Source organism: Abramis brama (genome assembly GCF_963993115.1).
Source record: "Abramis brama genome assembly, chromosome: 10".
In the NCBI taxonomy this organism is placed as follows: Eukaryota; Metazoa; Chordata; class Actinopteri; order Cypriniformes; family Leuciscidae; genus Abramis; species Abramis brama.
The window spans coordinates 3,222,501-3,234,560 of record NC_139972.1 but is presented as its reverse complement, the minus strand read 5'-3'; the positions used below and the strand labels follow the sequence as shown (position 1 = coordinate 3,234,560).

General features: G+C 47.6%; 1 protein-coding gene across 1 annotated transcript in view; it reads right to left on the bottom strand.

Annotated features, from left to right (window-relative positions):
- Positions 1-1,354: 1,354 nt before the first annotated feature.
- The window catches only part of LOC311091262 (ribonuclease inhibitor-like), a gene marked incomplete at its 5' end in the record, with an annotated part of 17,338 nt that continues 6,632 nt past the window's right edge, over positions 1,355-12,060 (bottom strand). Inside the window, one exon of the mRNA XM_084127080.1 lies at positions 1,355-1,548. Within this exon, the coding sequence (XP_083983206.1) occupies positions 1,371-1,548 (178 nt within the window). The 3' untranslated portion in view covers positions 1,355-1,370. The remainder of the gene's footprint in view (positions 1,549-12,060) is intronic.

Here is a 12,060-nt window from a genome sequence, read left to right as displayed (position 1 = left end):
GAGCGGCCATAGCCGTGTTTTATCGTGAATAAAGCACAGCTATTGACCAATCAGAATCAAGGATTGGAACTAACCGTTTTATAAGTTTTGTTATGTGACAGCAGTCGTCCGTGAGGGGCTGCTGTCTTTTGCTTTCGTTTTGTTGTTGATTTATTTTTTGTTTTTTGTGTGTGAGAGAGAGAGAGTGTGAGAGTAACAAATCCCTCATACCTCTGTATGGAATTTTGTGTGTGTGTGTGTGTGTGTGTGAGAGTGAGAGAGAGAGAGAGAGAGAGAGAGAGACAGAGAGAGAGAGAGAGAGAGAGAGAGAGAGAGAGAGAGAGAGAGAGAGAGAGAGAGAGTGAGAGTGTGTGTGTGTTTGAGCTTAATGTATTTGCAAACATTTTAAGGAACTTTTAATACTAATGTAATTAATGTCCAATAAAGCCTGTATTAAAGCACTTAATGACATTTTCTGATTTTCCGTGACCTAATCTAAAGTGAGAACTATTTATGGTTAATACGTTGTTAAAGCATTATCTAACTCTTTAAATAAGAGCTAATTAAACAATAACACTTTGTTAATTACAGTGACAATGAATGAAGAACTCACTATTTGTATATAGTCTCTTAATATATTAACTTCAGCTTATATACTATTATACACTATTCATTAACTATAAAATACCAGTCTGGAAATGATTTATAAGCGCTGTGTTACTGTATACTTGTGATAAAGTGTTACCATTATTTCAAACTGGTCGCATTAAGTGTAATTGTTCCTTTTGTGTGTGATGAAGTGATTCTTCTTTTTCAAAAATAACACAAAATAAACAGAGTAAAGATGAATTTGACTGATAGCATTATTATTATTATTATCAAGATTTCCACAGATATGGCGATATATTGTTATTGTGTGTTATTCTGGCCATGATAATCATGTAGTGATAAATCTGATATGGTGACAGTCCTGGTTCAGGTGAAACACACACCACTTCCCTCTTTTCAGCTGCACACACACATTTTGAGGAAATGCTCACGCTTTTGCAAGGGTCTGTTTGCACAAGCATTACAAGACAAGTTGATTTACACCAAACATTTGTGCTTTAAAACCCTCTTCACTGTATCCTGCATCTGTTGTCTGGTTTGTAGTTCGTCCGGTTTAATAACTGTTAGTTTTACTTTCTTTTGGGGGATAATAATATAGTAAGATGTAAATGTTCCTCTTCAGGGAGACTCCTCACCGCTGCCTTCTACCGCCGGCAGGATCTGACGGCTCAAGCAGGAATCTGTCGCTGAACTACCGGATGGGGCTTACGCCAAAGATATATTGAATACACTATCTACATATTAATCCTTATTCACTCCGAGTCTTTATGGTGGAGATGATCTTACCACAGTTCCTCCAGTTTACAGAGAGGATTCGCCAGTCCAGCAGAAAACAGCTTCACTCCTGAGTCTCCTAGATTATTATATGACAGATTCAGATCTCTCAGGTGTGAGGGGTTTGATCTCAGAGCTGAAGCCAGAGCAGCACAACCTTCATCTGTCACACCACACTTACTCAACCTGTAGAGAACAATGACACACATTAAGCCTATATCCAAAGATAAACATGACAATTAAAAAATAAATAACATAATGCTGTCAATATGAAATATATACAAATACTCATTAGTTCATGTTGTTAAAATACATCAGTTAGGATTAGGGGATAGAAGATACAGTTTGTACAGTATATAAAATCATTATTTCTATGGAAAGTCCCCATAAAACATGAAAACCCAATGTGTGTGTGAGTGTGCTTGATGTATTTGTAAACATTTTAAGGAACGCGTGTGTGTGTGTGTGTGTGTGTGTGTGTGTGTGTGTGTGTGTGTGTGTGTGTGTGTGTGTTAGGGCTGGGAGAAAAAAATCGATTCACTAATCGCAATTTTTTTTGTTTACGATTTTAAATTAGATTATTTTATTCCAGAATCGATATTCATTCAAATTAAATTGCTTATTTTTGTCCTTGCTTATAGACGAGGTTGACAGAAGTTAGCCACTTTTTTTCCAACAGGGGATGAAATGTGTCGTTATCTATGAGTGTCGTAATATCGCTTTCAAGTGGACGTGTGGAAGCGTCGTGAGACTGAATGCACTGAAAGCCCTCGCGCTGCTCATATGCTGAGAGAGAGATAAGACAGTAGAGCTGCACGATTCATCTCTAAAATACTGTGATCTCCATTCAAACACACACACACTCTTCTTCATATTCCTCTGTCTAATAAACCTTTGACAAAATCATATCGCAACATTCAAATCTGTGTTGGCGCTGCCGCTGACCCAGAGAGAGTCGTCATGAAACAGCTTCACAGAAGGTCTTTTAAACCTCATAATAGTTTAATTATTTCTGTGAGACAATAGTTCAAATTATCATAGAAGTACTGGGATAAAAGATTAAAGTTCAAATATAAACACTGATGTCTACAGTAGCGATCAAAATAGAGTAAATCAGCTTTTGATAGAATCTTGGAACTTAAAATAACGCATTTATCGATTACATTGTTTTGCCACTAGGTGTCGACAAGCGACTGTTAAAAAATGTATTTGTTATTAAAATTATTTATTGAAGAGAATGTAGAACTGTAGTATGATGCTGTATGATGCTTCTGAAATAAAACTCGGAAAGATCTGATGAATTGTTTTTGTAAATATGACTAATCTTATACATCATGTACAGTCTGTATAAGTGTATGATTTAACTTTTCCCCATGGTCTAGGTGTATCGTCCCAGCCCTAGTGTGTGTGTGTGTGTGTGTGTGTGTGTGTGTGTGTGTGTGTGTGTGAGAGTGTGAGAGAGAGAGAGAGAGAGAGAGAGAGAGAGAGAGAGTGTGTGTGTGTGTGTGTGTGTGTGTGTGTGTGTGTGCTTCTGTGTGAGCTTAATGTATTTGCAAACATTTTAAGGAACTTTTAATACTAATGTAATTAATGTCGAATAAAGCCTGTATTAACCCTCTGAGGTCGGCAATCACGCCGGCGTGATCTGTTCGCTTTTTTCCTTATGAGTTGAATTGAGACCCTAAATACTCTTTTGACTTTGATTTTACAAAACAAGTTTCATACATCAATCGATTCTGTTAAATGTGTATTATTTTTGTGTATACTCACAATAAACACAAAGTGTTGTGCTTTTTGCCAAATAAAGAAAAATAAACACGAAGCGAGTTCTGTCTTCTCTCTGCCAGTGTAGTCCATTCTGAAACGCGTCCGAGAATTAACAATAACTCAGCGAATACTCAGTCAAACAGGCATACAGACACACAGGCATGAAGCTTGAATTCTCTTCTTTTAAATGAAGTAATTTATATAAAAACAAATATTCTCATCTTGTGAAATCTGTATTAAAAGAGAGCGATTCCAGTCGAGCTCATTACAGCTGATTCAGATGTAATGTGACTCCGCCCACGGAGAGCGCGCGCTATTCAAACGCAAATGGCTGAGGCAATCCACGGCGCAATCCTGTGAACGCCCCCATATCAGCTCGAGAAAACACACAAGTTTATTCAGATCATTACTTGTTTACACCGTCTCGCAGCGCTGTGAGGAATAATAATAATGGGAAAATGTCCCTCAGAAGTGCGGGTATATCGAGGAGCGAGCTGAGGAATACTAGTAAGTTTTTTCCTTCTCACGTGAATTTCTTCACGTGGGTTTCTGTTTATGAATGAATGAACGGCAGAGATGCGCGCTGTTTACCACAGCTGGCAAAGACAGTTTAAATTTAAATCGCGTGTGTGAATGAATGATGATGTTTTAGCAAACTGTATTGCTATACTGAGATGAGTAAAAATCGACTGAAATATGTTGAAATAAAATGTAGGCTATTTGTATAAGCAACGTATTAAACTGCAAATTAACAATATGCCCTAATATTTCATGAAAACAACGTTACAGTCAGGCGAAATATGAAAGACAACATCTTGTTGACTAGATTTGGGTACAGTTTTTACTGCCACGTCAAATAAGCTTTTGTTTAGCAATTTCTATATATAAAATACTATTAAATACTATAAAATGTAGGCCTATAATCTTTTTTTTTTTACAAAGAAAGAGTACACTTGAAATATTGTTGAAATTGTAATTATTGTTGTAATTGTAACCTTTTTAATAAAATAGCAAAACATATTTACAAGATAGATGTAAGCAAAATCTTAAATGGTCAATATAAGTCTTCTTCTAAATATATCTTTTGTCCTTGCATTGTGGCTCAGTCAGTTTCACACCTGAGTGAATGGCTCATTATGCAGAGTGGGTGGGACATTGTATTCTCAGGTGTAAACCACTCCTCGTTCACGCCCCCCTCGCATATTGGCTTTCCAAGCAAAACCTGTTTTACATCAATTTAAATCAATGTATGGTTTTATGTGAACGATAAAGCAAGACTATTTTCACATAATTTTGAAGAAAAAACTCTAGGCGAGGACATCCATTAGTCAAAAGTCTTATTGACACATATTTACTATGTGTTTTGTGGCCTTATTTCAGATTTTGAAACATTATTCTCTCAAAAATGAAAACATGTACATACACGTGGCTCACATATTATGGTAGCCCTGTTTGTGCTTTATAGAGTGAATTTACACCTTTGCCATTAATATGTTTATAAGCAACTGAAAAAAGCACAAATGTCAGGGCATGTCAGAACATCTCAAGGGCCCCAAAAACAGCCCAGACCCCAGAGGGTTAAAGCACTTAATGACATTTTCTGATTTTCCGTGACCTAATCTAAAGTGAGAATTATTTATGGTTAATACGTTGTTAACAAAGCATTATCTAACTCTTTACATAAGAGCTAATTAAACAATAACACTTTGTTAATTACAGTGACAATGAATGAAGAACTCACTATTTGTATATAGTCTCTTAATATATTAACTTCAGCTTATATACTATTATACACTATTCATTAACTATAAACTAACAGTTTGGAAATGATTTATAAGCGCTGTGTTACTGTATACTTGTGATAAAGTGTTACCATTATTTCAAACTGGTCGCATTAAGTGTAATTGTTCCTTTTGTATGTGATGAAGTGATTCTTCTTTTTCAAAAATAACACAAAATAAACAGAGTAAAGATGAATTTGACTGATAGCATTATTATTATTATTATCAAGATTTCCACAGATATGGCGATATATTGTTATTGTGTGTTATTCTGGCCATGATAATCATGTAGTGATAAATCTGATATGGTGACAGTCCTGGTTCAGGTGAAACACACACCACTTCCCTCTTTTCAGCTGCACACACACATTTTGAGGAAATGCTCACGCTTTTACAAGGGTCTGTTTGCACAAGCATTACAAGACAAGTTGATTTACACCAAACATTTGTGCTTTAAAACGATACTTGGTTACTCACGTAACCTCGGTTCTCTCTAGAGAGGGAACGAGTATTGCGTAAGCTGTGCTTACGCAGTGGGAAAAGCCTTCTTTTCTCGAGATACTGAAACCAAAAATTATCCTTAATTTCATATATTGTCAACGCAGTGCAGCTGCAGGCAGCTGAGCTAGAGCGGCATACTGCGCGCTCATTGGCTGCCGCGCGGCAACTGCTTAAGCCTACCAGTGAGCCTGGCGTGACGTCACGCCCAATGAGGGCGCGCGCGACCTCGCGCGTCACAGCCCGCCAGAATGGGCGGCGTCAGAGCGTATATAAGGAAGGCTCGTAGGCTATATTCTCTGTTTTCTGTCGACTGAAGCGACACGAGCGATAGGCTCAGCACGGTCAGGGAACGCAATATTCGTTCCCTCTCTAGAGAGAACCGAGGTTACGTGAGTAACCAAGTATCGTTCTCTTACGAGAGGTTCTCTCGTATTGCGTAAGCTGTGCTTACGCAGCGGGAACCCTTTGTCCACGCCGTGCGAGCCTAACAATCACATATGACTCATAGAAAAAACATAGAGGTGATCAAAACAGGTGGCCAGCGGTGCGGGCCAGCGCATGTTCATAAGCACACATAGGGAAAAAACACAGAATGAACTGCCGGTTCATGTAACTGATACCCTGAGCGTGCAGCTCAACAGACAAGCTAATCGGTAATACAGCCTGACCCTCGGGCAGGACATGAAACACGACTAGACTGACAGAAGTTTAGCCTGCATAGCAGGAACTTCCAGGTTATAAAACCTAACAAATGTGGAGGGGGACGCCCAGCCCGCCGCCCTACAAATGTCGTCAATGGAAATCCCACTGGACCATGCCCACGATGAGGCCATGCCTCTGGTGGAATGAGCCCGTATGCCTAACGGACATTGCAGGTCTTTGGACGCATAAGCTGCTGCAATCGCGTCTACTATCCATCTGGATAGTGTCTGTTTCGAAGCGGCGCGACCCTTGGTGCGCCCGCCAAACGAAACGAAAAGCTGCTCTGAGAACCTGAAGGCTGCAGAGCGCGTCACATAACACCTTAACGCCCTGACCGGGCAAAGGCGGTTAACCCCTTCCTCACTGCTGGAGGACGGCAGGGCCGATAGGGTAACGACCTGAGTCCTGAAGGGAGTGCCTAACACTTTGGGGACATAGCCGTGCTTCGGTTTGAGAATGGCTAACGAGTCGTTAGGTCCAAACTCGAGGCACGACGCGCTGATGGACAGCGCATGTAAATCTCCCACACGTTTAACTGAAGCCAGAGCTAGCAGAAAAACGGTCTTAAGCGTTAAGTATTTCAACTCCACAGAGTCCAAAGGCTCAAAGGGATGCGCTTTTAAGGACTCCAGGACCAGAGACAGGTCCCAAATAGGAACCGACGGGGGCCGCGGAGGGTTCATTCTCCTGGCCCCGCGTAGAAAGCGGGTAATGAGTTCATTTCTGCCCAGTGCACGGCCGCGCGCCGACTCAGCGAACGCTGCTATGGCCGCGACATAAACCTTGAGCGTGGAGGGGGACCTGCCCGCGTCCAACATCTCTTGGAGAAATTTCAATACCTGTGGAACTCCACAGGTCCGAGCATTAGAACCCATATTCACACACCACTTGTTAAACACTGACCATTTAGACGCATAGAGCCGCCTCGTCGAGGGGGCTCTGGACTGCGTGATCGTGTTAATTACCCCTTCTGGCAGGCCAACGAGTAATCGTTGATTATCCACGCATGCAGAGACCAGTGCTCTGGATGGGGATGCAGAATCGAGCCTCGGGCTTGAGAGAGGAGATCTCTCCTCACCGGAATCGGCCATGGGGCTGTGTCTGCCAGTCTCATTAGCTCGGGGAACCATGGTTGGTTTACCCAGCGCGGGGCTATGAGGAGCACTGCGCAGTTCGCCTCCCTGATCCTCGCTAGCACTTGAGGTAGCATCGAGATCGGTGGGAACGCGTACAGCGGAGCGCTGGGCCAGGTCTGGGCCAGCGCGTCCTCCTGTTTCGAGAAAAACCTCTGGCACTAAACGTTCTCGCTCGTGGCGAAAAGGTCGATCTTCGCTTCGCCGAAACGACGCCAAAGCGTCTGTATCGTCTGGCGGTGTAGAGACCATTCCCCTGGGGGAACGTTGTCCCTGGACAGTCTGTCCGGGCCGTCGTTCAAACGACCGGGTACATGAGCTGCCCTTAGGGAGCGCAACGGGCCTTGAGCCCAGGATAGGAGGCGCTCTGCGAGCGCACACAGGGTTCTGGATTTGATTCCGCCCTGGCGGTTCACGTACGACACCACTGACATGTTGTCCGAGCGAACTAGCACATGGTGTCCCCGTAGAAGCGGTAGAAAGTGCTTCAGCGCTTTCTCGACCGCCAGCATCTCTAGACAGTTTATGTGAAGGTCTTTCTCCGTATTCGACCACGGGCCGCAAATCGGACTGCCTTCGTGAGTCGCTCCCCAACCCATGTTGGACGCGTCTGTCGAGATCACTTTGCGGTGTGCGATGGTTCCCATCGACACTCCCCGCTGATACCATTCGGCCGCCAGCCAGGGCTGCAGGGCTGTAACACAGCGCTGAGTCACTCTGATTGGAGCACGGCCTGAAATCCATGCTTTGCGGGGCATTTCCGTTTTTAGCCAGCGTTGAAGCGGACGCATTCGGAGTAAACCCAACTGCAGAACAGCTGCTGCTGATGCCATGTGGCCCAGCATCCTCTGAAAAGTTTTCAATGGAAAAACTTTTCCCTCCTGAAAGGAGGCGGCGAGGTGTCGAACACAGCGCGCGCGCTGTGCGGACAGTCTGGCCGTCATCGCCGCCGAGTCCAGATCTATACCCAGAAAAGTGATAGACTGGCTGGGGGCTAAAGAGCTCTTGTCCCAGTTCACGGAAAGACCCAAGCTTTGCAGGTGACCGAGAAGCGCTTCTCTGTGGGAAACTAGTTCCTCCGCTGAGTGCGCTATAATGAGCCAATCGTCCAGATAGTTCAGGATTCGCATTCCCCTCGATCTCAGGGGTGCGAGAGCCGCATCCATGCACTTCGTAAATGTACGGGGTGCCAGGGATAGGCCGAACGGCAGGACGGTGTACTGATATACCTGGCCGTCGAAGGCGAATCTCAAGAATGGCCTGTGACGGGGTATAATCTGAATCTGAAAGTACGCGTCTTTCAGGTCGAGAGATATGAACCAGTCCCCCGGGCGAATCTGCGCGAGGATTTGACTGGTTGTGAGCATTTTGAACGGCCGTTTCATAAGCGTTTTGTTCAAATATCTCAGATCCAATATAGGTCTGAGTGCTCCGCCCTTCTTGGGTACGAGGAAATAGCGGCTGTATACGCCTGCCTCGGAACCCGGAGGGAGAACCCGTTCTATCGCCCCTTTGTGCAGCAAATTCGCTATTTCTGTGTGAAGCAGATGCGCTGCATCCGCTTTCACTATAGTCTCGGCCCGAGCGCGATAGCGCGGAGGGCGGCGAGCGAATTGAAGCGAATAGCCCTTTATCACTGTGTTCAGTACCCACTTTGACACTCCCTGAATAGCTTTCCATGCATTCGCACTCATAGCTAGGGGTCGAATCGCCTCTGAGTCTCGCCCGCCGCACAGCGCGGGACGGGGGATCTGTGGCGGTGTAAGCGCGAGTCGCGCAGTGGCAGTGAGGGGGAACGGGGGTTCGCTGATGGCGGCAGCCTGCTGAACGGCGCTGTGAGAGAGCGTTGTGTGTGACGGCTCGCGGCGCGGAAGCGGGGCGGGCTCGCGCATGTTTATCGGAGAGTGTGCGTGCTGTAAAGCGGGCACAGAGCTCTTTATTATCACACAGCCGGTGGCTGACTCGTACGTGTTTACATGAGAGTGTGCGCGCTGTGTAGCGGACACAGGGCTCTTTATTAACACACAGCCGGTGGCTGGCTCGTGCGTGTTTACATGAGAGTGTGCGTGCTGTGTAGCGGGCACAGGGCTCTTTATTAACACGCGGCCAGTGGCAGAATGTTCTGGTCCCCAAGCGTGTAAGACAGAGCGAGCACTGTGTAGGTGTGAGCACTGAAGTGTGGGCACGTGACCTACAGTTATCACTCGAGCGGCCGTAGCGCGCTTTATGTGAGTGCACTCTGTGGGGTACACAGGGGGATTCGTGCTTGTGTGTAGTGATGAGCACTGGGAAGTGGGCAAGCTTACTACACTCATAACACTGACGGCGTGAGCCGACTGACCAGATATTACACTCTTTATTCGATTTATCTGGGTCGCCGTAAAAACGGCGTTTGTGTGCAGGCGAGAGAGTTGAAAAACTGGCTCGTTGGCTGCTGTGGGCACTACTGCAGTAGCCTTTGATAAGGGGACTGGCAGAGGGATACATTTTAGCTTTGACGGTGGTCCGGCCGCAGCGGGACTCGACCGTCTTTTCCTCCCGGCGGATGCTAGGAGGACTTTGCAGGCTCGGGCTTCAGCGTTACCTTAGGCCGAGGCCCACGCGGGGGCGGCGGCTTGTGCTGGCTGGTGGAGCGGGACCTAGGGCGGCCGCGCTGGCGCTGCTGGGAGGCTGGGGGTCGAGATGGCCGTTGTGCGGAGCTGCGTGCAGGAGGCTGGTTAGAGCGGCCTGCAGCGGAGCTCGAGCGGCGGGGCAGGAAGAGGTTCATGGCCTGTGACGCTTTCTGTACCTCAGAAAAACGGTCCACGAGGCCACTCACTGCAGGGCCGAAGAGACCAGTAGACGAGAGCGGGGCGTTCAGGAAGACGGACCGCTCTTGTTCCCCCATGTCGGCTAGCGTTAACCAAAGGTGGCGCTCAATGACGGTCAGCGAAGCCATGGATCGTCCGATAGCTTGGGCCGCTGTCTTCGTCGTGCGAAGGGAAAGGTCCGTCGCACTGCGCAGGTCGGTTAAGGCCGATCTGTCCAGTTCTCCCTCGTCGAGCTGGCGGAGGAGGTCCGCTTGGAGAACTTGAAGGACCGCCATTGTGTGCAGGGCTGAGGCGGCTTGCCCAGCGGCGGAGAAGGCACGGCTGGCGAACGCCGAAGTAGTCCTGCAGGCTTTAGACGGGAGGGCAGTCTTTGAGCGCCATCTCTTGGATGGGGGGCAAAGATGCGCTGCAACCGCCTGTTCGACCGGTGGAATCCGGTCATACCCCTTCTCCGTGGCTCCGTCCACGCGGGAGAGAGTCGATGAGGCTGGAGAACGGAGTCTGGCCGAAACTGGAGCGTTCCACGATTTAGCAAGCTCGTCGTGAAGCTCAGGCAGAAACGGCGCTGGTCTAGACGCTGGGGCCTGGCGACCGGAGGTCAGGAAGCATCCATCGAGCCTGTTAGGCGGGGGTACCTCTGGCGGTGACCACTCGAGGCCCAGGCGCTCGACTGCCATAGTGAGGAGGCGGAGAAGCTCGGCCTCCACCCCGGCGGGAGCCCTGCTGGAAGCTCTGGTGGAGGAGGCGGATCGGGCGGAGCCGGACCACACCTCGCTGTCCGACGCCATCAAAGAGCACGTGTCCAGTCGATCGTTGTCATCCGCTTCATCCGCTGTGTCGACGGCATCGAGGGCGAGAGCCGTCGGCTGCGCGTCGGGGAGCGGGGGCGGAGAGGGAGAGAGCGAGGCTCGCGGGAGAGGCTCCGGCGAGGCCTTGGCTCGTGTCTCAGGCTCCAGTGGGCGTTGTGAGCGGCGTTTCTTCTTACGCGGCCCAGCAACGGCAGGAGCGGTGTCTGTGAAGAGGGCGAGTCGAGCCCGCAGGGTCGACATCTGCAGCTCTTCGCAGAATTCGCAGCCGCCCGAGGAAAACGCGACGGCTGCATGATCCCGTCCCAGGCAGAGAGCGCAGAGGAGATGGCGGTCTCTGTCGCTGAGCGGCGAGCGGCATGAGCCGCACGTGGTGCGAGGCATTTGCAACAACGCCTCGTGCTCTTTTAGAGTGCTGCGGAGAAAAGGCAAACACACACAAAAAGAGCTTATCAAGAAGGATATGTATCGCCGGATAGCTGAGCTGGCACGGCAGGCTGAAGGCGGCGAAGAGATCGTCCGGCTTCCTCAGGCTGTCCTAAGCTGGCTCGTTAGCTTGATCCAAGAAGGCCACGGCGACGGTTTCCTCTCAGAGATCAGCGATGCGAGTGCTTCGCTGAAAAGACAGAAATCAGAGAATATAGCCTACGAGCCTTCCTTATATACGCTCTGACGCCGCCCATTCTGGCGGGCTGTGACGCGCGAGGTCGCGCGCGCCCTCATTGGGCGTGACGTCACGCCAGGCTCACTGGTAGGCTTAAGCAGTTGCCGCGCGGCAGCCAATGAGCGCGCAGTATGCCGCTCTAGCTCAGCTGCCTGCAGCTGCACTGCGTTGACAATATATGAAATTAAGGATAATTTTTGGTTTCAGTATCTCGAGAAAAGAAGGCTTTTCCCGCTGCGTAAGCACAGCTTACGCAATACGAGAGAACCTCTCGTAAGAGAACCCTCTTCTCTGTATCCTGCATCTGTTGTCTGGTTTGTAGTTCGTCCGGTTTATTTAACTGTTAGTTTTACTTTCTTTTGGGGGATAATAATATAGTAAGATGTAAATGTTCCTCTTCAGGGAGACTCCTCACCGCTGCCTTCTACCGCCGGCAGGATCTGACGGCTCAAGCAGGAATCTGTCGCTGAACCACCGGATGGGGCTTACGCCAAAGATATATTGAATACACTATCTACATATTAATCCTTATTC